This window comes from Phyllobates terribilis, unplaced genomic scaffold (assembly GCF_046119375.1).
Source record: "Phyllobates terribilis strain yellow unplaced genomic scaffold, ASM4611937v1 Scaffold_2__4_contigs__length_985480577, whole genome shotgun sequence".
Taxonomy (NCBI): Eukaryota; Metazoa; Chordata; class Amphibia; order Anura; family Dendrobatidae; genus Phyllobates; species Phyllobates terribilis.
In genome coordinates, this window is record NW_027362762.1 from 240,180,543 (window position 1) to 240,199,596 (window position 19,054).

At 43.4% G+C, this 19,054-nt stretch overlaps 1 protein-coding gene across 1 annotated transcript in view; it reads left to right on the forward strand.

Annotated features, from left to right (window-relative positions):
• Positions 1 to 18,653, forward strand: part of TDRD3 (tudor domain containing 3) — a 407,068-nt gene extending 388,415 nt beyond the window's left edge. Inside the window, exons 13-14 of the mRNA XM_073663947.1 lie at positions 17,263 to 17,387; positions 18,488 to 18,653. Of these exons, the coding sequence (XP_073520048.1) occupies positions 17,263 to 17,379 (117 nt within the window). The 3' untranslated portion in view covers positions 17,380 to 17,387; positions 18,488 to 18,653. The remainder of the gene's footprint in view (positions 1 to 17,262; positions 17,388 to 18,487) is intronic.
• Positions 18,654 to 19,054: the final 401 nt, after the last annotated feature.

A 19,054-nucleotide genomic window follows, 5' to 3' on the forward strand; every position in this document is an offset into this window, starting at 1 on the left:
AGTGCTTTCAGAAATGGCCCGACTATCTAACAAAGTCTGTCCTGACCTTCCTGGTTGTGGAATTCCAGCATGCAGAGCAGAATCCCACAACCCTCTCTGGCCCCTTTAAGTGAAGGGGTGAGAACTCACTTTTTCCACTAACCCTTCACTGTGGTGTATTTTTCCTGTGCCTTTACCAAATATTAACATCATTATAGTGGTTACTGTATGATACACAGCAGTGCTCAGTTAGTGGAAGAGTGAGATCTCTCTCTTTCATTGAAGAGGGGCCATGGAAGGTTGTAGGATCTTGTTCTGCATGCTTTGTTAGAAAGTTAGGCGCTTTTGACACTAATTTAATATAATTACCAGGCTTGGGCTGGCCACTATTTTATTAAATAAAAAGGGCATCCCCAAATTGGTGATAGGCACTCTTTAACTATTCATTAGCATAAGGAAGTGAGTGATTCAATCATTGTTGTCTTTGTTATCCTAACAATCTTATCAACAACAAAGATATTAAAGGGAATCTGTCACCTCCTGGGAAATTTTTACCAATTAATAATAGGTAAAAATTTCCCAGGTTACAGATTCCCTTTAACCTTGCTTCCTTGGGACCTATTCAGTGGTGTTAAAGTTTGGTGTGGTAAAAACATCTGACCTATATCCTTTAAAGTAAAACAACTAGAAAAAATGTTCAGAAAGTACTTAAGGACAAGGCCTATTTGAACCCTAAAGACCAAAAGTTTTTTTTTCGTTCTTTTTTATCAATGTGTTCTTCACTTTTTCTTTGTCCCATTTGAAGACATGTAATTTTTTCATTTTTCCACCACACAGCTGTTTGGGGGCTTGTTTTTCAGGAGTTGTATTTTTAGAATGCCACCTCTTTTGGGTCTATACAACTTGAATACTAACTTTTATTAACTCCCTTTGAGAGGAATGGCAAAAAACTGCAATTCCAGCATTTAATGTTACATTATAAATTTTAGGCATTCACCTTGCAGCAAATATAATATGCTATTTTTATTCTGCATGTCGTTTTAATTACAACAATTTCAAATTTGTATATTTACTACTTTCGCAGATGAAAAACAGTTTTTGTATAAGAAATCTTTAGTTTTTGGCACCATGTTCAACATATTTTGCCTATGAGTCAAAAGCTGACACGCATTCCAGTAGATCATCTCTTAGGCAGTGTCTAATAGGAGTAGCAAGATGGGAGCCATTGTTAGCCTCTATAATCATGTCGTTAAGGGAGCCGTGTCTAATGAATTAGATACCATGGTTGCAATTGACCGTGACATGTAGAGGGTTGAACTGCCAGGATCAGCCCCAGCATCAATACTTGCAGTTGAGGCAGGAGCAGGGCAAAGTTAATTAATTACTTCTGCTGCCGCTGATCTTGAAATCATCCTGACGAAAATGTGCGTTGCAGAGCAGGAACTGGCACTCTGTTGCAGCGTATAGTCTTGTTAGGACCAGTTAGGCTGAGTGCACACGATGCGGTTTTAATGCGTTTCCACTGTGGTTATTCCGCCGCGGAAACGCATTAAAATCGCTTGGTAAGAGGTCTGCCATGTATACCAATGATAATCCGCATGTGCTCTGCACATGATGCGGAAATTTCCGTTGTGGATTATCAATGCGGCACAAACTGCAGCACAACCAATTCAGGCACAATTTCGCGGCGAAATCGCGCCCATTGACTTGCATTGAATCGCAGGAAACCCGCATGTATAATATCTATACATGCGGATTTGCTACATTTCAATGTAATCAATAGGTGCAAAATCTCGCTGGAATCGCTCCGCGGCTGGTACCCGGGTCGGGAGAGGAGGTTGCTACTTCTCTCATCCGACCGCAGCTCTGGCTGATAACAGCGAGAGCAGCGTGGATGGGAGAAGCAGGAGCCTGCTCTCCCAGCCGACGTGGCAGAGTAAAAAGAATAAAAAAGTAAAAACAAACCTTCATACTCACCTCTCCAGCGGCCCCCGGTGTCCTCCTCGGTGATGCTGTCACCATCAGGTGATCAGTATCGGCAGCAATCTGCTGATGGTCATGTGACCATCAGCTGATTGCTGAAGCCGGTAATCAGCTGATGCTTACAGTGGGAACCTTCACTTCACTGTCAGTATACAGTGCTGTTTTCTACAGCTGTGACAAGAGTGATGGCTGATGTCACAGCTGTAGAAATGATCCGGATCGTCGTGGGACAGTTGTGATCATGGATTGCGTTGTTGACGGCAGACAGGTGAGGAATATTGTTTGTTTTTTTATGTTTTTTTCAGGAGATTCAGGGCTTTGCGGAGGCGTGGAATAAAAAAAAATGTTGAAAAACACATACGGTTCTACAGTTTTGACCATGTCTTTTATTGAAAATGCGCTGACCATTTTACTGCGTGGTTAGTAATGGGGCCGTCTCATAGACGCCCTCCATTACTAACCTGGGCTTCACGTCAGCTGCCAATACAAGGCTGCCGTGAACCCCAACCCTATTACCCCCTGCCACCGCTACAGGGCAGCGTGGAAGAGCAAGGCTAAGAGCCAGATTTGGCGCACCTTATGGATGCACCATAGTGCATAGGTTAGTATTCATGGCCCCTTCCATGGCTATTTATATCAGCCAACAGCTGTCTAGTTTAGCCTTTGCTGGCTTGATTTTTATAGGGGGTCCCCACGTCAATCTTTTTCTGGGGTCCCCTTGTAAACTAGCCAGTAAAGGCTAAACAAACAGCTGTGGGCTGATCTTAACAGTCAGGGAACATTGTTGGCTAATGGCCCCTTCCGCGGCTAATAATATCTTCCCACAGCGGTCGGCTTTCCCTCTGCTGGTTATAAAGATGACACGGAAGCCCACTCCAATTTTTTTTTTATTTTACACTGTGTGCAGAATTATTAGGCAAGTTGTATTTTAGAGGATTATTTTTATTATTGATCAACAACTATGTTCTCAATCAACCCAAATATCCAAGCTTAATATTTTTGGAAATTGGAGTGGGTTTTTTTTAGATTTGGCTATCTTAGGAGGATATCTGTTTGTGCAGGTAACTATTACTGTTCAGAATTATTAGGCAACTTAATAAAAACCAAATATAATCCCACCTCACTTGTTTATTTTCACCAGGTAAACCAATATCAGTGCACAAAATGTAGAAATAAACATTTCTGACATGCAAAAACAAAAACCAAAAAAATTAGTGATCAATATAGCCACCTTTCTTTATGATGACACTCAACAGCCTTCCATCCATAGATTCTGTCAGTTGCTTGATCTGTTTTCGATCAACATTGCATGTAGCAGCCTCCACAGCCTCCAAGACACTGTTCCAAGAGGTGTACCGGTTTCCCTCCCTGTAGATCTCACATTTTATGATGGACCACAGGTTCTCTATGGAGTTCAGATCAGTTAAACAAGGGGGCCATGTCATTATTTTTTCTTCTTTTAGACCTTTACTGGCCAGCCACGCTGTGGAGTAACTGGATGCATGTGATGGAGTCTTGAACGATGCCGACTTCTTCCTGTACCACTGCTTGAAGAAGTTGTCTTCCAGAAACTGGCAGTAGGTCTGGGAGTTGAGCTTCACTCCATCCTCAACCCGAAAAGGTCCCACTAGTTCATCTTTGATGATACTAGCCCATACCAGTACCCCACCTCCACCTTGCTGGCGTCTGAGTCAGAGTGGAGCTCTCTGCCCTTTACTGATCTAGCCTCTGGCCCATCAAGAGTCGCTCTCATTTCATCAGTCCATAAAACCTTTGAAAAATCAGTCTTAAGATATTTCTTGGCCCATTCTTGATGTTTTTTCTTATGTTTCTTGTTCAAAGGTGGTCATTTTTCAGCCTTCCTTACCTTGGCCATGTCCCTGAGTATCGCACACCTTGTGCTTTTTGATACGCCAGTAACGTTGCAGCTCTGAAATTTGGCAAAACTGGTGGTGAATGGCATCTTGGCAGCTTCAAGCTTGATTTTCCTCAATTCATGAGCAGTTATTTTGCGCCTTTTTTAGCCAATACGCTTCTTGCGACCCTGTTGGCTATTTGCCATGAAACGCTTGATTGTTCGGTGATCACGCTTCAAAAGTTTGAAAATTTCAAGACTGCTGCATCCCTCTGCAAGACATCTCACAATTTTGGACTTTTCAGAGCCCGTCAAATCTCTCTTCTGACCCCTCTGATGCACACATAGCAGACATTGGATTTCTAGAAATCCCATCCACTATACTGTAACATCTGGACGCTGCGGGTTTGATGCTGTATAAACATGCAGCGGCTCCTGACCATGGCCACGTACCCAAACTCGCACGCAGCATGTCAATTTCTGTAGCGGACACGCTAGTCTCCGCTGCAGATTTTGACCGATTGAAGTGTCATTATATGCGGTGGATTCACATTTACCGACAACAAAAGTGCGGCATTAGAACACCGCGTTTTGGATGCAACATAAATACGTTGTGTCCAAACCGCTGCGGAGTGCTGTTCGGGGAATGTAGTGGCTAACGAACCAGCTGGAGATGTTAATTATGGCCAGGGAAAATGTTTGCCTAGTGGCACATTCCCAGGCTAAAAGAAAAACAGCTCACAGCAGTCGCGTAAATTACGTGAATAGAAATGCTAATGAAGATTGCGTGAATGGGACCAGCTGACACCCAGCTCTTTTGTTTGGTGATGTCAAGATGTCAGTCAGACCTTTTCATGACCAAACAAAGTAAAGAAACAGACAGACAGACACAGTGTAAACACTTTATTTGAAATACAACTGACCCATTCTTTAATCATTTAAATGAACCAATATACTCACCCCAGTTCTATGGTAATCCAAGGGCTTAAGCAATGTCCCACCAACTTTATAGCTCCAAAAATCATTCATTGATGCTCAAAAACTCTTCAAAAAATGCTTAAAAAAACGCATGTAAAAACCGCATACGTTTTTTTCTGGCAAGGAGAGACAAAAACGCTCAGGAAATTTCTGCTTCAAATCTGCATAGTGGGCACATACCCTTAAAGTTAAAAAACAAAAACATATCTCTGTGCTGACATAGGTTAGTTTGGAGTTACAGCCAAAACACAGCAATACCTGAGTGTTGTTTTGTGTTATTCCAGGACAGAGCACCCCTTACATTTTGCAGAATCAGCAGGATTGAACAAAACTACATCAACACTCTTTCAAGAGTCAATGACTGTAAAGACATTCTGTGTGCTGAAAGAGAATCATCTTTGGCTGAGCCACATAATGGGGAAAGATGCAGCCAGAGAAACAATAGGCACATTAGATGCTGCCTGATGAAGAAGACTGTTTTAGGCTAAGTGCCCACGATGCAGAAATGCTCTGGATTTTTCCTGAGCGTTTCTGCATCTCCCTGGCAGAAAAAAATGCATGCGGATTTTACATGCATTTTTCCTGCCAGGGACAAGCGTAAGTGAAGCGTTTTTCACATGCGATTTCGCATGCGAGTTGTCAAGCGCTTTCCAAGCGACATTCGCATCACTTGATAAGTGCTTGACAACTTGGTCACACTATATAAATCCATGCAACTGGCATGGATTTTATATAGTGTGACCAAGTTAGTTAAAAAAGATAAAAATGGTAAAAAAAAACAAAAACATTATACTCACCTTCCGATGGCCCCCGGTCTCCTTATCCGATGCGTCCGGTCTCCCCGGTGTCTCGCGGTTGTGTAAAAGGACCTTCCATGACGTCATTTAGTCATGTGACAGGTCACGCGACCGCCGACGTCAGCGGTCTCGTGACTCATCACATGACTAAATGGCGTTGTGGCAGGTCCTTTTAGACCAGCGCGAGCTGCCGGAGAGCCAGGACACATCACTAAGGAGACCGGGGGCCATCAGAAGGTAAGTATAATGTGTTTTTTTATTTTTTTTACCGGTACTATGATACCCTGGTCTGGAGGAGAGTCTCCTCTTCTCCAGACCTAGGTACCATCCGCACATTGAATCGCTTAATATCCGCATCTGCACATGTAATCATGCGGATATTAAGCGATTCACTGCAAATCAATGGCGGCGAAAACGCCGCAATTACGCAAAATAATTGGTAGTGCTGCGGATTATCACAGCACATGCGGATTATCATTGGGGAACATGGCAGACCTTCTACCAAGCGTTTTTAAGCGTTTTTGCGGCGAAATTGCCGCTGCGGAAAGGCTTAAAAAACGTATAGTGGGCACACAGCCTTAGGTATTATTCTCAGGAACAGAGGAGGTGAAAAATCTCTACAAAATACCCTTCACCCACAATGTAATAAACCTGTTTCAAGGTGCACATTTACTTGAGGTTCCAAATGCCACCCAGACGGTATTTCAGAAGCGTATGATACACAGTCTAAAAGTCCTTCACCCTGATGTTGGCAAGTTCAATAAAGAAGCAATTCCTATTGCAGAGAACTTCCTAAGAGTAGAAGGCCAGAGGAACAGTATAGTGCATAATTATTCTTTTGGAGTATCGACATGGATACTCTACTGTTTAATTGAGGTTTTGAACACCTGAAGACCCAGAATGGTTGAGCCTAGCCTGGTTGATATGACAGTAGTTTTAATTGATATTCCTTTATTTATATGAGTTGTGAGTAGTGTTGAGCGATACCTTCCGATATCAGGAAATATTGTATCGGATTGGATCGGGCCGATACCCAAAAAGTATCGGATATCGCCGATTCCGATACCGGAAACCAATGCAAGTCAATGGGACACAAATATCGGAATGAAAATAAACCCTTTCTTTCCTTGTAGGTTAATTCTACATGAAGTAAAACAACTAAGAATAATGTAGAATGACATGAAAAGCCGGCAATTCATCAGCGGCATACACCGGTACCCGACAATTTACAACAGAAAGAATAGAGCTTCACACATAGATTAGGTAGATAGAACCATGTCAGTCACATATATATGAAGTACAGTGACAGTGTTGCTTACTGTACTTGTCATTTAGTGTAAAGGATTTATTTTAAAAAATATTAGTGTTTTCGTGCACCGTCTCTTTAAAAAAGCCGGCCGGCAATTCAGCAGCGGTACCCGACAATTTATAACAGACAGAATAGAGCTTCACACATAGATTAGATAGATAGAAACATGTCAGGCACATATCTATGAAGTACAGTGACAGTGTTGCTTACTGTACTTGTCATTTAGTGTAAAGGATTTATTTAAAAAAATATTAGTGTTTTCGTGCACCGTCTCTTTAAGAAAGCCGGCCGGCAATTCAGCATCTGTACCCGACAATTTAGAATAGAAAGAATAGAGAATCACACATAGATTAGATAGATAGAAACATGTCAGTCACATATATATGAAGTACAATGACAGTGTTGATTACTGTACTTGTCATTTAGTGTTAAAATAAAGGATTTATTTTAAAAAAAATTGGCGTGGGGTTCCCCTTAATTTTAGGCTCTAGCGGAGGTTAAGCAGACAGCTGGGGCAAATGTTTGAAGCCTGGGAAGGGGGTAATACCCACGGAGCTTCCCAGGCAACTAATATCAGCCCCCTGCTGAATACCTAGCCTTTACTAGCTATTAAAATGGGGGAACCCCCCCAAAAAAAATAACGTGGGGTCCCCCCTAATTTAATAGCTAGCAAAGGCTAGGCAGACAGCTGGGGGCTGATTTTAATAGCCCAGGAAGGGTGCCATGAATATTGGCCCCCTCCCAGGCTAGAAACACCAGCCGTCAGCCGCCCCAGAAATGGCGCATCCATAGGATGCGCCAATTCTGGCACTTAGCCTCGCTCTTCCCACTGCCCTGTAGCGGTGGCAGTGGGGTAATAGGGCTGGGGTTGATGTCAGCTTATAATGCCAGCTGACATCAAGCCCAGGTTAGTAATGGAAAGGCGTCTATAAGACACCCCCATTACTAACCCCATAGTCAAAGTTAAAGAAAAACACAAACACCCAGAATAAAGTCCTTTAATTGAAATAAACACACAATTCTTTATTGTTCTAAATTAAACCATACTTACCATCACGCCCATTCCAGCTGAAGCCAACGATCTCCTGCAATAAAAGAAAAATAATAAAGCAACCTCATCCTTACCTTTCCATGGTTCCCACGACAGCTTCAGCTCTGCTACATCGAGATGACAGGCTGGACCGCAGCAGAACGCTGCCATCCAGCCTGTCATCCCGCAGACACTGAGAAGCGCAGGCATGCTTGCGCTCCTCAGTGTCTCTCTGTGACGTCATCCAGATGAGCTGAGTTCATGTCCAATGAACTCAGCTCACCTCATGCACGTCACTGACAGCGTGGGAAAATTCTCACGCTGAAGCGCTGAGTGCAGGAGAATTTTCCCACGCTGTCAGTGACGTGCATGAGGTGAGCTCATGTCCAATGAACTCAGCTCACCTCATGCACGTCACTGACAGCGTGGGAAAATTCTCCTGCACTCAGCGCTTCAGCGTGAGAATTCTCCCACGCTGTCAGTGACATACATGAGGTGAGGTCATGTCCAATGAACTCAGCTCACCTCGTGCACGTCACTGACAGCGTGGGAAAATTCTCACGCTGAAGTGCTGAGTGCAGGAGAATTTTCCCACGCTGTCAGTGACGTGCATGAGGTGAGCTGAGTTCATTGGACATGACCTCACCTCATGTATGTCACTGACAGCGTGGGAGAAGTCTCACGCTGAAGCGCTGAGTGCAGGAGAATTTTCCCACGCTGTCAGTGACGTGCATGACGTGAGCTGAGTTCATTGGACATGACCTCGGCTCATCTGGATGCCGTCACAGCCAGACACTGAGGAGCGCAAGCATGCCTGCGCTTCTCAGTGTCTGCGGGATAACAGGCTGGATGGCAGCGTTCTGCTGCGGTCCAGCCTGTCATCTCGATGTAGCAGAGCTGAAGCTGTCGTGGGAACCATGGAAAGGTAAGGATGAGGTTGCTTTATTATTTTTCTTTTATTGAAGGAGATCGTTGGCTTCAGCTGGAATGGGCGTGACTGTAAGTATGGTTTAATTTAGAACAATAAAGAATTGTGTCTTTATTTCAATTAAAGGACTTTTTTCTGGGTGTTTGTGTTTTTTTTAAATACTTTACTAGAAATTCATGGCGGTCATGTCTAATATTGGCGTGACCCCATGAATTTCGGGCTTAGGGCCAGCTGATAATGCCAAGCTGGCCTTAACCCCTTTATTACCCAGTGAGCCACCGCACCAGGGCCCTGGATGAGTTGGGTACAGCGCCAGAAGATGGCGCTTCTATTAACGCGCCATTTTCTGGGGCGGCTGCGGACTGCAATTTGCAGCGGGTGGGGCCCAGAAAGCTTGGGCCTCCCTGCGCTGCGGATTCCAGCCCCCAGCTGCCTTGTTGTACCTGGCTGGACACAAAAATAGGGCGAAGCCCCACGTATTTTTTTTTTTTTAATTATTTCATGAAATTCATGGAATAATTAAGAAAAAAAGGGCTTCCCTATATTGTTGTGTCCGGCTAGGTACAAATAGGCAGCTGGTGGTTGGGGGCAGCCCGTTCCTGCCTGCTGTACCTGACTGGACACAAATATAGGGCGAAGCCCCACATAATTTTTTTTTAATTATTTCATGAATTTCCTGAAATAATTAAAAAAAAATTGACGTGGGGCTTTGCACTATATTTGTGTCCAGCCAGGTACAGCAGGCAGGAACGGGCTGCCCCCAACCACCAGCTGCCTATTTGTACCTGGTTGGACACAACAATATAGGGAAGCCCTTTTTTTCTTAATTATTCCATGAATTTCATGAAATAATTAAAAAAAAAAAAAAACGTGGAGCTTCTCCCTATTTTTGTGTCCAGCCAGGTACAACTAGGCAGCTGGGGGATGGAATCTGCAGCGCAGGGAGGCCCAAGCTTTCTGCCCCCCCCCGCTGAAAATTGCAGTCCGCAGCCGCCCCGGAAAATGGCGCGTTCATAGAAGCTGGATGCTGTACCTGGCTGGCATACAAAAATATGGCGAAGCCCACGTCAAAAGTTTTGGGAAAAATTAATTAAAAAATAAATAATAATTTAGGGACTGCATCTTTATTAACTCCTCAAATGTCATTTAGTGTTAAAATAAAGGATTTATTTAAAAAAAAAATGGCGTGGGATCCCCCATAATTTTAGTCTCTAGCGGAGGTTAAGCAGACGGCTGGGGCAGATGTTTGAAGCCTGGGAAGGGGGTAAAACCCACGGAGCTTCCCAGGCTACTAATATCAGCCCCCAGCTGAATACCTAGCCTTTACTAGCTATTAAAATGGGGGACCCCCCCCAAAAAAATGACGTGGGGTCCCCCCTATTTTAATAGCTAGCAAAGGCTAGGCAGACAGCTGGGGGCTGATATTAATAGCCCAGGAAGGGTGCCATGAATAATGGCCCCCTCCCAGGCTAGAAACACCAGCCGTCAGCTGCCCCAGAAATGGCGCATCCATAGGATGCGCCAATTCTGGCACTTAGCCTCGCTCTTCCACGCTGCCCTGGTGCGGTGGCAGGGGGTAATAGTGGTGGGGTTCATGTCAGCGCCAGCTGCCATGAAGCCCAGGTTAGTAATGATGGGCGTCTATAAGACACCCCCATTACTAACCTACAAAGTGTTAAAAAGAAAAAACACACTACACCCAGAAAAAAATAATTTATTTGAAATAAAACACACAATTTTATTTAATTCTTAGTTTACTAAAAATAATAGTTACCTGTCCACGTTCCTGCGCTGATCTCCCATGCACAGCTGTCACATCTGGAGATGTGACAGCTGTCATGGCTGCTGTAAGCTCACACTGCCGGGAACACGTCCGCTCCCGGCAGCGGGAGCCACTGACTGAGGTCACCGGAGTGCATTCAGGCAGCGCAGCTCCGGAGACCTCCTTTACGGCACTGCTGTACCGTGGGAATTTCTCACGATACAGCAGGGCCGTAAAGGAGCTAACCGGAGCAGCGCTGCCTGAATGCACTCCGGTGACCTCAGTCAGTTACGGCCCCGTCATTCTAGCGGCGGCAGCGGTTCAGAGCGGTCACATTCTATGTGGCTGCTCTGAACTGGAGATCATCGTGGGACACTCGTGGACTACTACGGAGGGGTAAGGATAAGGTTGTGGTTTATTATTTTATATTTTATTACAGGAGATCGATGGCTTCGGGGAATTAGGTGTCTAGGTGAGTATAGGTGTAGTTTTTTATTTTTTACTTTATTTTAGGTGGCGATCGGCGGGGACAGGTAATGTATGAACTAATTTCTTTTAGGTAACCACTGGCCACCAATGACATGTATTTAACATTTATTGGGGACACAGTAGGGCAATTTAAATAGCAGGATCAGGCTGATGGGAACTACTGCTCCCATCGAGCTGATCCTGCTGGCACGAGTGGACGGGGGACAGACATAGGCCGATGGGAGTAGTAGTGTCACATCGGCCTATGTCTGCCTGCACGCACAGACACCGCGCACACCCGCACAAACATCACACAGACACCGCACACACCCCGCACACACACCCCGCACACACACCAATCATGACGGGTCTGGGAGGTGAGGCTGACCTGTGCGGCCGTGGGAAAGTTCATGTGAGTTCATGCAGTGAAGCATGAACTCACATGAACCCTCCGAGGGCACCGCGGCTACTTCAAATGAACAGCTGATCGGCATCACCTGATACCTCAGCTGTTCATTTGAAATAACCGGCGGGAAAGCGCAGCACAGAACGGGAAAGCCGGCGGTGAAGTCTTTTCACTGCCGGCTTCCCCGTCCGGGTCCTTCGCTCCTTGGTGCTGCGCTCCCCGCCCGGTCCTAATTTACGATTGGGATTGGAGGTGGCGAGGGGAGCGGAGGATCGGGGTGGGAGGCTGCGGGGAAGCAGTATGGGGCTGTGTGATTGTTTAAAAGCCGGCGGCTTTTAAACAATCAGGAGAATTCTCCCACGCTGGGATGGCATTCTGATGACAGGCTGGATCTCAGCTGAGCGCTGCCATCCAACTTGTCATCCTTCACAGACACTGCAGAGCGCAGGCATTATGGGAACTTCCGATTCCGGTATTCGATATTGTAAAAGTATCGGAATTAAGTATCGGAATTCCGATACCGCGAATATCGGCCGATACCCGATATTACAGTATCGGAATGCTCAACACTAGTTGTGAGATTACAGCCTATGCAATGATAAAAGTAATTTGCTTTTTAAATTTTAAAGGGGGTGTCCTGGAAATTAATGATGACATATCCATAGGGCAGATCAGTGTGGTTGTCAATATGGGACTGACACCCTGTATTCCCAGCTGCTAGATGTAAACCTGTTGAACGGATCTGCTTAACGCAGCTTTATTCACTGTGTAGCGGCCGCTGCCAAATGCTGCAGAATAGCGCCTATTCAAAAACAAAGGAATAGGAGTTGTGCTGCAGTATCCAGAGTTTCTTTCAACAAATCGGTTGAGGTGCAGGGTGTTGGACCCTCACCTATCTCACACTATTGACCTTTCCTATGAAGAGATCATCAATATTTTCTGCATGGACAACCCCTTTAAGCTATTAGTGGCCTAACAGGAAGAAGTGGACTTTTTGTCAGTGTAAGGGCTCAGTCAGAAGGCCATATCAATTGGAATGAGGTCAGAACACAGTGCACAGACTGGCCGAAGGCTCTCCTGATCCGAGTGTGACAGATGTATAAACATATATTAAGCTGTCGAGAGATCAGCCATGCAGTGTGTGCTCTGTGTTCCGACCTCTGTTCGATTCATATGGCCATCTAACTGCGCTCTTATTGTGCCCCCTGTATACCTCTGTTAGGTTATTAGAGTATGCCTACTTGGAGCCAAGGAAAACTAATGGTCATGTAGTTTCACAGGAAACGTTGTAGTTTTACAGTGCAGATTTTGTCCATGTGGGTTGTACATAGGAAGTGCATGACTTTAAAGCATCAAATGTACATGTAAATGAGCTGCTCATAAGTTATAGTGCTGCATGAAGTGAGCTGCTCAAAAGTTATGGTGCTGCATGAAATGAGCTGCTCATAAGTGATAGTGCTGCCTGAAATGAGCTGCTCATAAGTGATAGTGCTGCCTGAAATGAGCTGCTCATAAGTGATAGTTCTGCCTGAAGTGAGCTACTCATAAGTTATATTGCTGCCTGAAGTGAGCTGCTCATAAGTGATAGTGCTGCCTGAAGTGAGCTGCTCATAATTGATAGTGCTGCCTGAAGTGAGCTGCTCATAAGTAATAGTGCTGCCTGAAGAGAGCTGCTCATAAGTGATAGTGCTGCCTGAAGTGAGCTGCTCATAAGTGATAGTGCTGCCTGAAGTGAGCTGCTCATAAGTTATAGTGCTGCCTGAAGTGAGCTGCTCATAATTGATAGTGCTGCCTGAAGTGAGCTGCTAATAAGTGATAGTTCTGCCTGAAGAGAGCTGCTCATAAGTGATAGTGCTGCCTGAAGTGAGCTGCTCATGAGTTCTAGTGCTGCCTGAAGTGAGCTGCTCATGAGTTCTAGTGCTGCCTGAAGTGAGCTGCTCATGAGTTCTAGTGCTGCATGAAGTGAGCTGCTCATAAGTGATAGTGCTGCCTGAAGTGAGCTGCTAATAAGTGATAGTTCTGCCTAAAGAGAGCTGCTCATAAGTGATAGTGCTGCCTGAAGTGAGCTGCTCATAAGTTATAGTGCTGCCTGAAGTGAGCTGCTCATAAGTTATATTGATGCCTGAAGTGAGCTGCTCATAACTGATCCTGCTGCCTGAAGTGAGCGTCTCATAAGTTCTAGTGCTGCATGAAGTGAGCTGCTCATAAGTTCTAGTGCTGCATGAAGTGAGCTGCTCATAAGTTCTAGTGCTGTGTGAAATGAGCTGCTCATAAGTTATAGTGGTGCCTGAATGAGCTGCTCATAAGTGATCGTACTGCCTGAAGTGAGCTGCTAATAAGTGATAGTTCTGCCTGAAGAGAGCTGCTAATAAGTGATAGTTCTGCCTGAAGAGAGCTGCTCATAAGTGATAGTGCTGCCTGAAGTGAGCTGCTCATAAGTTATAGTGCTGCCTGAAGTGAGCTGCTCATAAGTTATATTGATGCCTGAAGTGAGCTGCTAATAAGTGATAGTTCTGCCTGAAGAGAGCTGCTCATAACTGATCCTGCTGCCTGAAGTGAGCGTCTCATAAGTTCTAGTGCTGCATGAAGTGAGCTGCTCATAAGTTATAGTGCTGCATGAAGAGAGCTGCTCATAAGTTATAGTGCTGCATGAAGTGAGCTGCTCATAAGTGATAGTGCTGCCTGAAGTGAGCTGCTCATAAGTGATAGTGCTGCATGAAGTGAGCTGCTCATAAGTTATAGTGCTGCATGAAGTGAGCTGCTCATAAGTTCTAGTGCTGCATAAAATGAGCTGCTCATAAGTTCTAGTGCTGCATGAAGTGAGCTGCTCATAAGTTCTAGTGCTGCATAAAATGAGCTGCTCATAAGTTATAGTGCTGCCTGAAGTGAGCTGCTCATAAGTGATAGTGCTGCCTGAAGTGAGCTGCTCATAAGTTCTAGTGCTGCATGAAGTGAGCTGCTCATAAGTTATAGTGCTGCATGAAGTGAGCTGCTCATAAGTGATAGTGCTGCCTGAAGTGAGCTGCTCATAAGTTATAGTGCTGCATGAAGTGAGCTGCTCATAAGTGATAGTGCTGCCTGAAGTGAGCTGCTCATAAGTTATAGTGCTGCATGAAGTGAGCTGCTCATAAGTTATAGTGCTGCATGAAGTGAGCTGCTCATAAGTGATAGTGCTGCCTGAAGTGAGCTGCTCATAAGTGATAGTGCTGCCTGAAGTGAGCTGCTCATAAGTTCTAGTGCTGCATGAAGTGAGCTGCTCATAAGTTATAGTGCTGCATGAAATAAGCTGCTCATAAGTTATAGTGCTGCATGAAGTGAGCTGCTCATAAGTTCTAGTGCTGCATGAAGTGAGCTGCTCTTAAGTGATGGTGCTGCATGAAATAAGCTGCTCATAAGTTATAGTGCTGCATGAAATGTAATGTAAGAAAAACTCAATATGAACTGTAGCATAATAGTTCTTATATTCTTCCATGTGTCAGTAATTTGGAAGTTCCACCTAGTTGGTTTTCTAACTTGCATCATATGTTTGTTACTACAGACATAAAGGCTTATTTTTAACCATTTTCTTGTAGCGTTATCCCTGGTGTTCTGTTGCTGAAGTGGAAGTAGACACCAACAACTCTATTATGTAATCACAGGGCTCTAGAGATTGGCTTCTCTGCCAGTTGCTATATTTGTCCAGATTGACTGTGATACTGTGCTTTCTGACCCGATTATGTCTACATTCATATATTATGGTACTGTGCTTTGACATTAACCCGGCAAGTTGAAGTTCACCTCTTTTTATTGGCATTTGTGTCTCGGCACATTATCGCCATATGCATCAGTCTCAAATAAGAAACGCAAATGTCCATATGTACACATGATTCAAAAAGGCAGACTAGCATAGCTTCAAAGCATTCTATCGGTCTTATTTGTGCAGTATGTGTCAGTGTACCTTATATATGTAATATTGCAAGCATTTATAGTGGTTACATTTTAATGTAGCATTTTTGGTGATTCGCTGTATCTGACATTCTGCTGCTGACGAGCAGTTTGTGAAGCCCTAGTTAATGGAAATGAAATGCTGAAATATAGAACGGCGGTCTTATTTATTAGCCCTAGAAACTTCAAAGACCGATTTAGCAGCATTTAAAAAAAACTAATAGCTTTGCTTCATCTAGTGGTCTGTTTCCAGGTTGGTTATTTTGTAGCATCTCAAAGGAAAATCAAATATTAATTTAAATGGACTATGCTTACAGCACTAATAGAAAGCTGGCTGGTCAGAATGTTAGCTGCTCCTATCCAACTGTGTGGATACACAAAATTTCCATTGTGGATTTTTATCTGTGGATTTTGCTTATGTTACATGCCAATTTACTGCAGATTTTACCACAAGCCATTGCAAAGGTTCATGGTCTCTGTGAAAATCTGCCTCATAAATTAACATGCTGCAAATTTCAAATACGCACGATAAGTCAATTTCTGCTGTGTATTTTTATTTTTTGCAGAGATTGGGTAAGATTCGTAAAATCTCTTCCATTTTGCTGCTTGTGTAATATTGAAAATCCATATTGTGTCCGCCCCATGTGACGATGCCTTACATGTTCTTTTCAGTACTCTGTATTCCGACATATTTTGCAATTAGAAGGAAAATTTGCTTTCATTTAGATGAATTGTTATTGGCTCCTTGAAGTTACGACGTTGGTCAATTTTATTTCTCACTGTTCTAGTTTTTCTCTGAAATTCTTTTCCAAAAATATTTTTTTGGGCTTTGACTCTTGAATTGACATGAACTTGTTTGGGATGCATTTTTCTTATAGTTGCTGTATAGGGTTAGTGTAAACTGTACAGTCTTGCCCATGTGTACCATACAATACAGAGAAAGTTCATGTATTTCAGGCTGCAAAGCATTTTTGTAACAAAGCAAAGCGATTATATACACTGGTGCCAAATAAACAGCTATAAGCAGCTGCTGGTGATCGTATAAGAAACATGAGCATAGTCTCATAAAAAAATAGCAGCACTAAAATAAAGAAAGTACTACTGCCTGGCTATAAGTGAATGAGTATAGTAGTGACCAGTGGTATAGAGAACGGGACATCAAGAATCTCTGAATATAGGATATTCAGACTGTTTATCTAAAAGCAACTATATGTATTAATGGTCACACTTACTGTGCCAATGATTGCCCTTCCTATGAAGTTGATGGATCAAAGTTCCTTGTGTGATCCATCTACAATTAGAAAAGTCTCCTCCGATATCCTGTGTGTCACAGTGGAAGTTGATACAGGGCGCTCGAGCCAGTAGCGTCCCTGGTTACCACACGTGCAATTTCCCCAAGATGGCATGTGACATTACTCACCCAATGGTACTGTAGCCGAGATGAGCTAAATTACTGACAATGCGTAGCTGGTAGCCTGACAAAGAGGAACAGTGTTCTTTGAAACGCATTGGTTGTTTTTTGTGTCACCTCTGCTAATGAATCTTTAAGCGAGTGACGTTGCAATGAGTCTCCAGTTGAATCTTGATTTTGGTAATAAATCAGCTCAGAAGATTGTCAGCATTGTATATTATCGATTTCTATATTTCGCTGCTCTAACAGTCAAGAATCTCCATCTATGATTAACTTCTTTCCTCTATTTGTAGAGGATGTCACTTTATCACCGTTACTAGCCTAGATTAGATCATTAGAACTCTACACTATCCATATAATTTATGTGTTACATTTTGTGGGTAGATATATTTAAGGGGTTGACCATTCATTTTGCAAAACCTTTTGTTTTAGGAAGAAGAAGGGGAATATGGAGATTCACTTGACTTCCGCAGAGGAGGTGATGGACAACCGAGGAGATCTACTAGACCCACTCAACAGTTTTATCAACCACCCAGAGCGCGGAACTGACTGTTAAGGTGAAAACCATTTTAATAGATGCAATAGAAATTCATTGCTTCTTTGTAGCCATTGTTACAGCAGTTACATACATTCATGTAAAATTGGAAGGGTTTACATTACATTTGAATAGATATCTTGTATAGATATTTTGTGCTTTTTGAAGTATACTTATTATACACAAAAAAGCTGTGTTGCAACTAGAGATGAGCAGATGTGACAAAATTTGAATTTTCCGAATTGCGCGGCTTTTACTGGGAAACTTGATTCACAGCTAATTCATTCTCTGTATATTGAATGTTCCCCATTATGCTCTGGGGTCTCTTTTTAAGTCCCTGGGGCATAATTATTGTAAGAAAGAAAAACTCAACTCACTGCTCACCTCTCTGCCTGCCCTCGCTTTTCCCTGCCCACTTTGCAGGTCTCCACGCATCCATCACACTACATCACCAGCCCAGTGTATATTGTAAGTCGGGACTTCTAGCCGTGAGCTGGCCACAGCGGTCATTGCACATGCTCAGTGACTTGGCTGAGCTTTCTCACAGCCGGAAGTCCCAGCTTAGAGGGAGAACTTTTTGGCCGGGACTTCTGGCCGCAGTCCTTATATGCCACCACGCATGCACAGTGACCTCACAGGGCCTGCTCACGGCTGGAGAAGCAGACAAGGGCTGTAGGGGTGAGCAGAGTGGGGAGTACTTTTTTTTTTCTTCTTTTTAACTTTTTGCTGGGCTCTTCTAGATGTGATGTTAGAATTCTGCTATTTGCTCCTGTGACTTGCCATTTCCTTTCTCACAACACGAGCTTCACAGATCACTCTTAAGAGATAGTACTGCAGCTTCTCCTGCCTACCTCCTTCTCCATGTCTAGCATTTACTGGTTTGCTCTTGATAGACTTTTTTTTAATGGGAGATATTTTGAAGGCAGGATGATTAGAAACAAAACTTCAAATTGAGCAAGATGCTATTTTCTTCCAATAAAATACATTTATTTACATATACACTACAGTCATGCACTTTAATGATTTCTAGAAATAAAAATCTATATATTTATAGAATAGCTGTTGCTTGAGTTTCTTTCCATTTCCCAATGTATTATCTAATGCTTATTTGTAATCCACCAGATCCCCACCATGAGATTCCCACAAAAGAAAGGAATACTGCAGCTGTTTTCACGGAAGTGGTATATTTTTCTAAAGAATTGCCTTGCACTGTGGTGTTAATATTCTTATTGCGAACAAGACTGAGAATTTTCAGACGCGAGTAGCTACAGATTTGCCATCAGTTATTAGTTTAACAAATAATTTTTTTAAATAATTATTGATTTCTTGATTGCATTAATAAATCCACAGTGCACCTAAACAATGTCTCTGGTCTTCATTATTTCTGCATTTTCATATTTTTTGTTAACGAAAAATGGGAATTATATCAAAGGGAAAAAAAAACATAAACCAAAGCGATTGCTATTCTCCCTGTCACTTGATGGGATTGCTCCTGTATCCAGCCCTTATTTAGGCTTTACCTTGTTCATTAAAAGGGTTTTTCCCCTTGCAACTTCTTGTACAAACTCATCCTTACCATGACCAAAATAACCAAGTTGGCTTATTTACTCGTCCTCCCCAGGTTCAGTATTGCATCTTTGCTACTACGCTAGTGATCGTGTACAGTCTGCAACAGTGATGTCACCTCTA